At 41.2% G+C, this 14,520-nt stretch overlaps 1 protein-coding gene across 4 annotated transcripts in view; it reads left to right on the top strand.

Annotated features, from left to right (window-relative positions):
- LOC114645532 (aryl hydrocarbon receptor nuclear translocator-like) overlaps positions 1-14,520 on the top strand; it is a 160,274-nt gene that overhangs the window by 53,081 nt on the left and 92,673 nt on the right. For all 4 annotated transcript variants that reach the window (XM_051923070.1, XM_051923071.1, XM_051923069.1 and 1 more), the window contains 3 exons: positions 2,418-2,631; positions 2,942-3,155; positions 9,361-9,463. In XM_051923070.1, coding sequence (XP_051779030.1) covers positions 2,418-2,631; positions 2,942-3,155; positions 9,361-9,463 — 531 coding nt within the window. The remainder of the gene's footprint in view (positions 1-2,417; positions 2,632-2,941; positions 3,156-9,360; positions 9,464-14,520) is intronic.

Below are 14,520 nucleotides of genomic sequence, written 5' to 3'. Positions count from 1 at the left end.
GCACTTGATTTGTGTCTGTACTTGCGCTGTTACTTAGAGAGTCAGATCGGGGGAGGGGTGATGTTAGAGCGGGTGAGCTTATTCAGTTTAGATGGCCGGCCAGCTCTAGGATGAGTCCTGGTGGTTTCGAACTTCTTCCACTTACGGATGATGGAGGCCACTGTGCTCATTGGGACCTTCAAAGCAGCAGAAATTTTTCTGTAACCTTCCCCAGATATGTGCCTCAAGACAATCCTGTCTCGGAGGTCTACAGACAATTCCTTTGACTTCATGCCTGGTTTGTGCTCTGACATGAACTGTCAACTGTGGGACCTTATATAGACAGGTGTGTGCCTTTATAAACTATGTCAAGTCAACTGAATTTACCACAGGTGGACTCTAATTAAGCTCCAGAAACATCTCAAGGATGATCAGGGGAAACAGGATGCACCTGAGCTCAATTTTGAGCTTCACGGCAAAGGCTGTGAATACTTATGTAAATGTGCTTTCTCAATTTTTTTATTTTTAATAAATTTGCAAAAACCTCAAGTAAACTTTTTTTACGTTGTCAATATGGGGTGTTGTGTGTAGAATTCTGAGGAAAAAAATGAATTTAATCTATTTTGGAATAAGGCTGTAACATAACAAAATATGGAAAAAGTGATGCGCTGTGAATACTTTCTGGATGCACTGTATATATATGGAAGCGAAGGCATTGTTTAATGAATATCTTTTGAGTATCCGTTTGAAGTGAAAAGATGGAAAAGATAGCGTCTTTCGTTCATTTTTGTTTCCTTCATATTACAATGGGTGTGGACTCTTCTGAATAAAGTTTTAACACAGCTCCATTTATGAGACTATGCCTACACAGAAGACTCCAAAAAACTCAGCAAACAATTGACTCGAACCAGACCCCCCATCCCACCTGGTACACACTTCCTTATCAACACGATGTGTCTGAAGGCTCTGCATGCATCCTGGCCAAATCAGGCATCAGAATAGCACACAAACCCTTGAACAATCTGTGCACTGTCCTTTTCAATGCTAAAAACAAGAAATCGACAGCAGAAACACGAAACGCAGTTTATAGCATTCCATGCAGTTCTTGCCCAGCGGTATACATAGGACAAACATCAAAAAGAATTGCAACTCGCATACAGGAACATTGCAACGCCGTTAGAAGGAACAACTCATGATCACAGATCTATATGCATACAAAATCAACAGGACATTTTACGTTTAACTGGGATAATGTACAAGTAAGATTTAAGGCCAGTACTAAAAGTGCCAGGGAGCTGGCTGAATCTTGGCTATCAGACAAAAACACTATTAACGGACATTTGGACATAAACCCAGCATATGCAAACTTAAGTAGAACATGTTCATAATAAATAAAATGTTACGACCTGTACCCCACCCCCCCAAACGAATTGTGGTATATATTGCCGTTGATTCTTGTAAGTCTAAGCATTATCCTCTGATGAAGGCTCCTGGTAGGTGTTGGAAGCTCAGGAATAAAAACTACCTTATGATACGTGATTCATTTTTCTCCCTTTGTGGATCTCCAGCTGCTAGTGTGTGTGTGTAAAATATATAATAATATTCATTGCATTTGTAATCAGAGTCCCGACCTGATTGTATGGGTGGTTACCTACCAGGTAACGCATGTGGTTGGTGTGCCATTTGGCAAACATCCGCCACGGGGCCCTCTTCAGTTGCAAGAAGCAGATCATGGAATGTTGCATAGTTTACTGTCAAATAATGCAAAGAGTACGTGACATGTGTTTCGCCCTTATTTGGGCTCAACAGGTGTACACACTGTACTGCTCCCCTTGTGGGGATCGAACCTCAGACGTCAGAGACGAAGTCCCTTTACGCTGCGCCACAGCGTGTAGTTCGTTTATATATATATATATATATATATATATATATATATATATATATATATATATATATATATATATTATATATATATAATATATAATTTTTTTTTCCCCATTTTGCCCAGTATCTTTTATATGAAGTAAGCATTTCATGTTCCAGTTTCCTCCTACCACTTGGTTAACATAGTTAACCCTACCAACATTTACAGGAATCTTAAACTAGAATGATTTCTACAGTGAGCATCATCTACCATAATACAGAGGATTTGCAAATTTTCTCTTTTCTTCATTCAAATAACATGCTGCTTCCAAGATGGAAAAAACAGTTTGCAGTGCAAATAACGTACAAGTAGACGGGTCATTAGAATGAGTTCTTTACAGTTTTATGTAATTCTATAAGATTTTGTCAGTAAGCATAGAAGACAAATTATATTCTTAGTTCTCATAACTTTTAGCTGAACTGTATTTTTAGCAGAAACATTTCTGTATTGTATTTTGCTGAACTTGCATTTTTTGCAAAATAGCATAAACTGAATTTATTTATTTTTGCAAAAGGGAGAACCACAGTGAGATTGAGAGGAGACGGCGCAACAAGATGACTGCATATATTACTGAACTTTCTGACATGGTTCCTACATGTAGTGCACTTGCCCGCAAACCTGACAAACTTACTATACTGCGCATGGCTGTATCACACATGAAATCTCTTCGGGGCACTGGTAACACTTCCACTGATGGCAGTTATAAACCTTCTTTTCTTACAGACCAGGTGAGAAAACACTTTTGCCACTGTAGCATTCAGTATGTTGTCTTTGCCACTTGAAGTATATGGTTGTTAGAAATCTTTTTTTTTTTCTTTTTTTTCCCCCCCAAGTTTACTCCTCTCTATGTAATTTCCTTGGGGATGATTTTTTTCTAGCACACAGTAGTATGGTAGTAAGGAACTCTTCTTTTCCCCTTAGTTTTCTGCATTTTGACCAAAAAGACTTTCTGCAGATATGTCAGAACTTGAGATAATTTTATAGTTTGAATGAAGACATCCATTACTGATGTTTTTTTTCCCCATTTGTCTTTTTTAGGAATTAAAACACCTCATTCTGGAAGCTGCAGATGGCTTTTTATTTGTTGTGTCCTGTGAAACTGGGCGTGTTGTTTATGTGTCTGACTCTGTGACACCAGTTCTTAACCAACTGCAATCTGACTGGTTTGGAAAGTCCATTTATGAGTTGGTCCACCAAGACGATGTGGAAAAGCTAAGAGAGCAACTGTCCACCACAGACAATCAGATTTCCGGTAGTGTGTTTTTTCTTATAAAAATTTTTATGACTTAAATGATGGAGTACTGTATTACTGTTCAGCTTATGAAAATCTTTTGAGAAATTTGGTAAAAATAAAAATTGTAAAGTACAGTTATGATACTGTATGATGCTTAGAATTTGAAATAAAGGTGGCACAGTAGCAAATACATTGAAGTTAAAATAGTAAATGCATAGAAAGTAGTGATCATTTTAATCCTTTTAAGTGAAGCACCATTAAACCAAACAAGACTTATTTTTAACTAGGGCTGGGAATCAATTAAAAAAAATTAACTAATTAATTGCATCATTATATGAAATTAATCATGATTAATTGCACCTAACATTAAAACATGTACTCATAAAATAAGTACTTAAATCATGAAGTATATGCACACCGAATCACAAACATAATGAATCAACACAAAGGAATAAAAAAAAAAAAAAAAAAAAAAAAAGGCAAATTTTAAACTTTAAGACCTTAAAGTTGAACATTTTAACAAAATACTACTTAAGCAAGTATAACCTGAATTTGAATGCCTTCCTAAAATGTAAGTTGAAAATAGTAAAGAAATGAAGACTATGTATTATAAGCACCTACAAAAATAACAATCAAAAAAAAAAAAAAAAATAAGTCGTGTGTTATATCTGATTGGCATAGTATATAAAACACAAACGTGTCACAATAAAAGTACAGTAATCCCTCGCTACTTCGCGGTTCACTTTTCGCAGATTCACGACTTCGCGGGTTTTTAAATACAAGTGATTGCCCGCCTATCACGGAAGTTATGTTCCAGACCCATCAGCAACAGGAGAAAATCCGCGATATAGAAAGACCATATAAATAAACATTTTTATAGTTTTAAGCCTTAAAATACCCGTCCCACATGCTTTAAACACATGTAAACTTATAAAACACACTTTGTTAACACATATGATATGTGGATGTCGGGCTAAGGATATGAGTAACATCTCACTATTATAAAACATTTTAACTTCACGCAAGACAAGACAGTGAAACAGGAAAATTGGTGATGTACAGGCTTTTAAATTATTGACATGCAGAGCGACAAGCAGCACAAAGCCAGCACAAAGTCCACTTCTCCTTAGCGTTCATTCAGTTCCCCACCCCCTTGACAATGCGAAGTGGCAGGAGCGTACTGCGCCTCCGGGAAGGGGGGTTTGAGCGAACGTGCGTTCAGCCCTCACACACCCCCACTCCTCCTCCTTCTCCTCCTTCTGAACGCGCAAAGCGACAAGCAGGCATTTTGGCAGAAGCAGCACAAAGTCCATTTCTGCTCTGCTCAGAGTTCAGCTGCCCCCCTTCACAAAGCGAGTGCAGACACATTGACGTCTGATCGCTGCGTGCAGTGTTGGTCTGCGGTGTTTAAGAATGCAGAAAGTGTTTAAAAGCATAGGAAGTGTTTATAAGAGCGTGGGAAAGGTTAACAAGAGAGTGAGAGAGGTTTATAAGAGTGTGGGAAGGGGTTATAAAGCCTTAAAATATGTATAAATAATAAAATAAATATAGGTCGCTACTTCGCGGATTTTCACCTATCGTGGGGGGCTCTGGAACGTAACCCCCGCGATAGGTGAGGGATTACTGTAAACGATTGAAATTACTACATTTTGAATGCACTGCTAAAGACAGATTTAAATGAAAGTATAAGCATCTCCTAAATGGACCTATATTAAAATTCTGTTAAAACTGCTGGAATGCCATCCTCAATTGTTCAGCTTCCTGAAAGACTTGATAATTCTACTCTACACAAGTGTTTTTCAACTGGTGCACTGTGGAAATATTAATGTGCCTCGGGTTCTAATCTGAGAGAAACGCGCACCTCTGGTGGTCGAGACCCGATGAAGAAGGACAGAACTACTTGGAGAGGCTGACATAAAAGCAGTTCTGTGGTTGCTTTTTTGCAGTGTGTGCTGTAGCAGCCAGGGTGCGTGTTTGCCAGTGACTCTTGCAGAGCCAAGGAGCAGTGGGCATACACTTACGTGCCAGCAAAGCAGTGGGTCCAGATGGAGTATCGCCACGACTGTGGAAGGCCTGTGCGTTGGAGCTGGGGAGTCCTCTACAGCGTATCTTCAACCTGAGCCTGGAACAGGGGAGAGTCCCAAGGCTTTGGAAAACATCTTGCATCACCCCAGTCCCAAACGTATCACGTCCTGGTGAGCTGAAAGTTTTCAGGCCTGTCACCCTGACATCACATGTGATGAAGACCATGGAGCGGCTGCTGCTTCACCACCTGAGGCCACAGGTCTGCCACGTCCTTGACCCTCTGCAGTTCGCATACCAGGAGAAGGTGGGAGCAGAGGATTCCATCATCTACATGCTACACCGATCCCTCTCCCACTTGGACAGAGGCCATGGTGCAGTAAGAATTATGTTTCTGGACATCTCTAGCGCCTTCAACACCATCCAACCTCTGCTCCTTAGGGATAAGCTGACAGAGATGGGAGTAGATTCATACCTGGTGGCATGGATCCTGGACTATCTTACAGAAAGACCTCAGTATGTGCGTCTCGAGAACTGCAGGTCTGACATTGTGGTCAGCAGCACAGGAGCGCCACAGGGGACTGTGCTTTCTCCGGTCCTGTTCAGCCTATATACATTGGACTTCCAGTACAACTCGGAGTCCTGCCACGTGCAAAAGTTCGCTGACGACACTGCTATCATGGGTTGCGTCAGGAGTGGGCAGGAGGAGGAGTATAGGAACCTAATCAAGGACTTCGTTAAATGGTGCGACTCAAACTACCTACAACTGAACACCAGCAAAACCAAGGAGCTGATTGTGGATTTTATTAGGCCCAGGCCCCTCATGGACCCCGTGATTATCAGAGGTGACTGTGTGCAGAGGGTACAGACCTATAAATACCTGGGAGTGCAGCTGGATGATAAATTAGACTGGACTGCCAATACTGATGCTCTGTGCAAGAGAGGACAGTCTTCTTACAGAAACATGAAATGAATAAACACTCAGTTTTTATCTTCGAATCTTTCTGTAGCATTTCACCAGGACTGCCATAACACCCCCCACCGTTTTCCTGCCAATCCTCTGCGTCTATGTAAGTATGCATAAGTGAACCTATTTTTAACATAATCCCTGTGTAAAATGATAATTTGATATTTTATTTTTAAGATTCACTAAATTTTGGTACAATGATCAAAAAAAAGTTTCATAATGCTTGTGCAAGCATTCTTCACTGGCACATTGTTTCCCACGGAGTTATCCGTGCAGATTGGGGAATAAGTAGTAATCACACAAATCAAATAAACGGTTTCTAAGAGCAGCCTTTGCAGACCTTGCCATGTTAGTGGGGGCATGCTAGTGAAGCCACATTTCCTTAACTGGTGCAAAATATTAACCAGGTATGTTGGACTTAATGACGTAATAAAAAAACAAATTGTGCATATCATATGACTGGTTCTGTCTTGGATCTTGAGTTTCTTTGGTGCTGCAGAGTCTTCATGCTTTTATTATATTATTTGTATTTTTGGACTCTGGATCATATTACGTTTCCACACCAGTTATGAAATGCATCTTAAATTTCTCCCAGTTTGCATTATTTAACTTCTTGAAACATTGGATGGAGTGATGTTTCAAGAATCCACACTCTGGACACGTGACATGCTTGTACATTGCTCATATGTATTTGGTCATGAAGAATGTAATCCGTTAACCCATATGTAATACGTGTAATGGCTTTTATCTTACACACCATCACTCTTTGAAAGAATATTATATGAGAATCAAAATTGGCAGCATTTTCTTCTCTCAACTTGTGTCCCCATCCTCTCATGATGGAAGTGTCCGCACCTTTCATAATTGGAGCATATGTAGGGGAGTAATCTTGGTACATGTTGACTACCTATATGTTTTGGCAGTTCAGCGATGATGATGATTTTTGTTTTTTGGCATCTGTATGGACCTACTTCAGAAATAAGAAACCTATGCTATAAACTCCACATAAAGGAAACTTATAATTTACATATTTTAGTACATAATGGCTACATTTAGCCTCTTATAAAATGGGGACTGTGTCTGCTCAGCACTTGAATAGACATTTAAGATTATTCCTGTTGAAAATATAGATCGGATTCTAGGCAAAAGATATGCCTTTCACGGCTAAGGACCTTTTCTTCATAGTTTAAGTAGTGCTTCTGGATTCCTTAGAGTATGGAAGAGAGGTTAAATAAGTTGGTCTTTTAGATTTTAATTGAAAAGAACAGAATTCCATGCTTAGCATGTTAAATACTTTGATTTTCGCTTAGAAGTAAAATCTTAAAAAATGAAAATGCACTGATGCTTTGTGGGTAATTCCACTATCTTGTACATTAGGATTATTTTTTCTAAATATGAAGATGTTAAACAGGTCTCTGCAGAAGAAGATTAAAGGAGACTTTAGACAGCAGAACTTGTGTATTGTCGCTCTTCCAGAGCAGCTGGTGGGAAGCAGTTTAATGGCATTTATCCCTGTCATCTTCATGAAAATGTCCAGATAGAATTTAATGAACACTGTATAATTAAATAGGGTCACACAGAAAGTCTCGCCCTAAAACCAAAACTTACTCAAAAGCAGATTGTCAGGTTGTATTGCTTCTAAAATAAAGAAATAAATTGTTTAACCCTTTAACCGCCAACTCCCTAAATATTCCCCACGCCAGGCGAAATCTGAACAATTTTCGTTTTTTTACTTTTTTACATTTTTTTTACATTTTTTACATTTATTCAAGCAGTATTGACCACTAAATGTTGTGCAAGTTGCCAGTGTATACACGAAATCTATAAATGTAACCTGAATTCTCAGCTAAGCAAAACATCTTGATACCAAACCGTGCCCTTTTCAATGGTAGATACTGTCGAAACTGTAAGCGGCCCTTCCACGACAATAAACTTTCATCAACTGCAACTGACGGTCCTGGCATGTAGGGCAACTGAAATGCTTCAAATAAATGATCAATCAAAGGACGTAGCTTGAACAAGTGGTCGCGGTTTGGATCTTTCTTATCTGGCTCGTTTCTGTTGTCATTCAAATGAAAGAATTTCAGCAGCAAAGAGAATCGGTTACGTGTCATGACAGCTGCAAAAATAGGTGTTGCATACATAGGATCTGTAGACCAGTACATCTCAATATCTGGTTTTCTGATTATTCCCATCAACATCAAAATCCCAATGAATTTTTTCATTTCGTTTTCATCAGTGTCAAACCAAGCACGAACATGGGAATGTGGAGGTAAATTGGGATTTTTCTCAATAAACTGTGCTGCATTCAGATTTGTCTGATGAACAAAATGTCTGATCAAATCAGGTGACACAAACAGCTCATAAAACTGCTCAGCAGTGTGATTGTTTACATCAACAATAAAGCCACACGTTGCCTCAAACGAATGCAGAAAAGGTAGTTCACCACGGGCAGCAGCCCAGCTGAGATGCTGGGGATACACCCACTCAGCGCCGTCATCCGATGCGTCTTCATTCATAGTATCATGCAGCGCACGTTGCTGCTCATCACTGTCGCTAAAATCTTCTTCAGAACTGCTACAATCATGATCAGAACTGTCCAAAATCGCCTGCAAAGCCTCACTTGAAGTCAGTTTACGTTTCGCCATATTCACAGCTGTTACATGCGAATCACGTCACATGACCGGCCAAAACAACCACAGACTTGTCGAAATACAACGTAGTAATAATACCCACGCCAAACCGTCAGTTATACTACTTGCCAGGCATTCATAAAAACCACAGGCAAATGTGCCGGATAATTCCGGCAGTATGGCGTTAGCAATAAAACAACGGTGCCGGATATATCCGGCAGAGGGCGGTTAAGGGGTTAAGAGAGCTACAGACATAAGAATTCACGTTTTCTCATCCTATCAGCGATTGATCAATTAACTATACTCTGCATGTACTTGACTAGAAGAGCAGTTTAATAAAGGTGAAATAAACTATTCCTTACTGTATATCAGAGTATGTATGCTTGCCCCTAGAAAACTCCACAACTCTGTAGCCATTAGCCGATTATGTTAAATAAGTGTCTGTTTTTAAAGATCAATGAAGGGGTCCTCTACCTGCATAAGGAGCCCCATTTTTAGTAATTTATGTAGTGTCTTCTGAATTACCCTTAATTGTATTAGGGATTAATATTTTAAAAAGGTAAACCTTCATAAATATTCATTTTCAACTTTTGGCATGTAGGGAGGATCCTGGACCTTAAAACTGGCACTGTGAAGAAAGAGGGTCAGCAGTCATCAATGAGGATGTGCATGGGATCTAGAAGATCTTTCATTTGTCGTATGAGGTATTTTTTTTTTCCTATACAGACTGTACATCTTGCCTATGTAGCTTAAAACATTTCTAGTACTGCATGTCAGGATTGTCCAGTGAACCTGTTATTAATACTTTGATCTTCAAGTAAGATGTGCTTATAATAGAGACCTTTTTGTATTTGCCATTATAAACACCAAAGGCAGATTAATAACATAATAAAATTTATAAGAACTTCCCTGACTGTGTCCCATTAAGCATACAGTACACCATATGCATTTTATCATGAATTCCAAGCATTTACTCCAACTCATAACACAAGACATAGAATATTTGAACAGTTGAAGCTTTTTTAATACTAGGAAAATATAAAAAAAGGAAGAAAAAATTAACTTACTAGCATGTCCAGTTATCTAGATGCAGAGTATTTTTTCTTTACTGCTTCTGTTCTGGTTTAATAGAAATAGTAGCACACTTTATTCATTCTCAAAGGTCTGTTCAAACATTTCAGAGAGCTCAGTAGGAATATAATCCGAGATAACACTCAACAGATAACACTGTATAGAAGTTATTTTAAAAATTATTCAACACCAGATAAATGAAATAATAAAGGAAACACACAATTTTCTCATAGCAGAAAACAGACCATAGTAAAATGCACAGTTGTGTAAGATACTGAACAAATTAATAATTTCTTGTTGAATACAGTAATCCCTCCTCCATCGCGGGGGTTGCGTTCCAGAGCCACCCGCGAAATAAGAAAATCCGCAAAGTAGAAACCATATGTTTATATGGTTATTTTTATATTGTCATTCTTGGGTCACAGATTTGCGCAGAAACACAGGAGGTTGTAGAGAGACAGGAACATTATTCAAACACTGCAAACAAACATTTGTCTCTTTTTCAAAAGTTTAAACTGTGCTCCATGACGAGACAGAGATGACAGTTCCGTCTCACAATTAAAAGAATGCAAACATATCTTCCTCTTCAAAGGAGTGCCCGTCAGGAGCATATAAAGTCACAGACATAGAGAAAAGCAAATAAATCAATAGGGCTGTTTGGCTTAAGTATGCGAAGCACCGCGGCACAAAGCTGTTGAAGGCGGCAGCTCACACCCCCTCCGTCAGGAGCAGACAAAGAGAGAGAGATAGAGAGAGAGAGTTTGTTTTTCAAGCAAAAATCAATACGTGCCCTTCGAGCTTTTAAGTATGCGAAGCACCGTGCAGCATGTCCTTCAGGAAGCAGCTGCACAAAAGATAACAACGAGAAGTTAATCTTTCAGCATTTTTAGACGAGCGTCCGTATCGTCTAGGTGTGCGAACAGCCCCCCTGCTCAATCCCCCTACGTCAGGATCAGAGAAAGTCAGGCAAGAGAGACAGAGAAAAGTAAGTTGGGTAGCTTCTCAGCCATCTGCCAATAGCGTCCCTTGTATGAAATCAACTGGGCAAACCAACTGAGGAAGCATGTACCAGAAATTAAAAGACCCATTGTCCGCAGAAATCCGCGAACCAGCAAAAAATCCACGATATATATTTAAATATGCTTACATATAAAATCCGCGATGGAGTGAAGCCGCGAAAGGTGAAGCGCGATATAGCGAGGGATCACTGTATGTATATATATATATATATATATAATGTGTGTGTGTGTGTGTATATGTATATAAATAATGATTGTTTATTGTTATCAACTTACAAAATGCAAAGTGTGCGAACAAAAGAAAAATCTAAATCAATATTTGGTGTTACTACCTTTTGCCTTCAAACCAGTATCAATTCTTATAAGTACACTTGCACAAAGTCAGGGATTTTGTAGGATTATAGTTAGGTGTATGATCAACCAATTATACCAAATAGGTGTTAATAATCATCAATGTCACACGTAGGTTGAAACAGTCATTAACTGAAACAGAAACAACTGTGTAGGAGGCTTAAAACTGAGTGAGGAACAACCAAACTCTGCTACCAAGGTGAGGTTGTGGAAGACCGTTTCATGTCATGGCAAGATTGAACACAGCAACAAGACACAAGGTAGTTATACTGCATCAGCAAGGTCTCTCCCAGACAAAGATTTCAAAGCAGACTGGGGTTTCAAGATGTACTGTTCAAGTTCTTTTGAAGAAGCACAAAGAAACGGGCAGCGTTGAGGATCGTAGACGCAGTGGTCAGCCAAGGAAACTTAGTGCAGCAGATGAAAGACACATCAAGCTTATTACCCTTCGAAATCGGAAGATGTCGAGCAGTGCCATCAGCTCAGAACTGGCAGAAACCAGTGGGACCCAGGTACACCCATCTACTGTCCGGAGAAGTCTGGCCAGAAGTGGTCTTCATGGAAGAGTTGCAGCCAAAAAGCCATACCTCCGACATGGAAACAAGGCCAAGCGACTCAAGTATGCACAAAAACATAGGAACTGGGGTGCAGAAAAATGGCAGCAGGTACTCTGGGCTGATGAGTCAAAATTTGAAATATTTGGCTGTAGCAGAAGGCAGTTTATTCGTCGAAGGGCTGGAGAGCGGTACAATAATGAGTGTCTGCAGGCAACAGTGAAGCATGGTGGAGGTTCCTTGAACGTTTGGGGCTCCATTTCTGCAAATGGAGTTGGAGGTTTGGTCAGGATTAATGGTGTTCTCAATGCTGAGAAATACAGGCAGATACTTATCCATCATGCAGTACCATCAGGCGTATGATTGGCCCCAAATTTAATCTGCAGCAGGACAACGACCCCAAACATACAGCCAAAGTCATTAAGAACTATCTTCAGCGTAAAGAAGAACAAGAAGTCCTGGAAGTGATGGTATGGCCCCCACAGAGCCCTGATCTCAACATCACCGAGTGTGTCTGGGATTACATGAAGAGACAGAAGGATGTGAGGAAGTCTACATCCACAGAAGATCTGTGGTTAGTTCTCCAAGATGTTATGAACAACCTACCAGCCAAGTTCCTTCAAAAACTGTGTACAAGTGGAGGGGGGGCGATTTTGCTGCTCGCACAGTATAGTGTTCCTCGGGCGGCTCCCGGAGGCAAGTGTTGACCTGTGGTCCATAATAATCGGGGCCACAGCTATCGCTTGTGTGCAGGACGATGGTTCGCTGCCCGCCCACTACGCCGCCGCAGATACTGCTTCTGACTGGACGTAGGCTGGATGGAGTGGAGGGGGTCGTTTCACTGTCCGCCCAGCACACACGGCTGGTAATGCTGCAAGCAGTGACCTGGTTGTGGCTGAACGGGGCGGCGGGGGTTGCATTGTAGTGTGCTTCGGATAGCTGACTGTTGAATTGGGGTTGGACGATTCACTACCCCCCTTTGGTCACACCGTGTTCGTTCTGGGTGGGCAGACCCTGCAGGTAGCATACTGTAGTGAAGGTGACTGTGAGGTGGGCTGGTGATGAACCGCCCCTTGCTGCCCCCATTCATTCTCAATAGCAAGCCTGCTGCTTGTACTGTTACGCACATAGCAGGAAGTTGTCTCTTGTCAGTACACCAGACGTGCTGACGAGGGGTGCCTTCCTGCTGTGATAGCGTGTACAGTGCTGTGCAGAAGAGCTCATCTTAACCTTTTGTCTTCACCCTTCAAGAATGTCTCTGAAAACACAAATCTGATGCAAGTGCTGGTGATACAGTAAAGAAGAGAAAAACCATCACCATTGGAAAATAAAGTAGAAAAAGGTCAGAGAGAGGTGAAACTCCATCATTCATTGGCAGAGCACTTGGTTACAGTTGGTCAACAATAGTATTTATTAAAATAATGTACCTGTTGCGACTTGCATACAAATTCAACTTAAATATAAACCTACAGTCCCTGTCTCGTACGTAACCCGGGGACTGACTGCCTGCCTGCCTGTATGTATGTGTGTGTGTGTGTGTGTATGTATGTATGTATGTATGTATGTATGTGTATATATATATATATATATATATATATATATATATATATATATAATAATATAATATAATAATAGCCAACCCGCGGCATAGCATACGCCGCATAATTATGTATTAATGGGCGAACACTTCCTGAAAGACACAGTTGTCCAAATGGGGTGGGTTTGAGGATACGACTGTAAGTGAATGAAAAGATGGAACTGTGGAGAGAGCAACATACAATTGTCCATGACTGAAAACTGGAGGACCGCTGCCGCACCCCCACCTCCCAGAGCAAGGGAAGGGGCTGGACGTCGGTCAGGCGCGGAGGGCGGAATGGGGGGAGAGGGGAAGGACGCCCTTTCCGCCCCCTCCGCCTCTCCGGAGAGAGGGTGAGGAAGCGGGCCCGAGAGGTTCTGGGTCCTAACCGTCCAATGATGGGTCGGCACAACCGGTAATGATCCTTCCACAGGTTCACCTACGGAAGTACGACTTTTTACTTCCTCTAGATATTCAAGTTCGATCGTCTTCTCGGCGCTCTGCCAGAGGCCGCAAGTGACCGCGGCAGGGCCGATCCGAGGACCTCACTAAACCATCCAATCGGTAGTAACGACGGGCGGTGTGTACAAAGGGCTGGAACTTAATCAGTGCGAGCTTATGACCCGCACTTACTGGAAATTCCTCGCTCATGGGGAACAATTGCAAGCCCCGGTCCCCATCATGAATGGGGTTCAACGGCTCACCCACGCCTCTTGGTGCCGGGTAGACACACGTTGATCCATTCAGTGTAGCGCACGTGCAGCCCTGGACATCTAAGGGCATCACAGACCTGTTATTGCTCAATCTCATGTGGCTGAAAGCTTAGCAGCTGCGATAGTTTTACACTCCAGTACATTGCGGTGAATGCTGGGAACAGTCAGGTGGGTGGGTGGGCAGGCGTTCTTGTCCCAAGGTCTTACAGTTGGTGGGCAGGGCTCTGAGTTGTCGTTGTATCCCATGGTCTTACAGTTGGTGGGTGGGGCTATGTCGTGTGTATCCCATGATTGTCTTGCATGCCCTGGTTGGCTGCGAAGTCTGTGTCACAATCTGATTGTATGGGTGGTTACATATAGATATATATAGATATATAGATAATATAAATAAAAACAGACATATATAAGCTGTTGTATTGGCTTTTAAATGATCATCGCGCGACATGCAGATCACGCATCACAGCGGCGGCTGTTGTA

This window comes from Erpetoichthys calabaricus, chromosome 2 (genome assembly GCF_900747795.2).
Source record: "Erpetoichthys calabaricus chromosome 2, fErpCal1.3, whole genome shotgun sequence".
NCBI classification, from domain to species: domain Eukaryota; kingdom Metazoa; phylum Chordata; class Cladistia; order Polypteriformes; family Polypteridae; genus Erpetoichthys; species Erpetoichthys calabaricus.
This window is presented reverse-complemented; position numbering and strand designations above follow the sequence as displayed.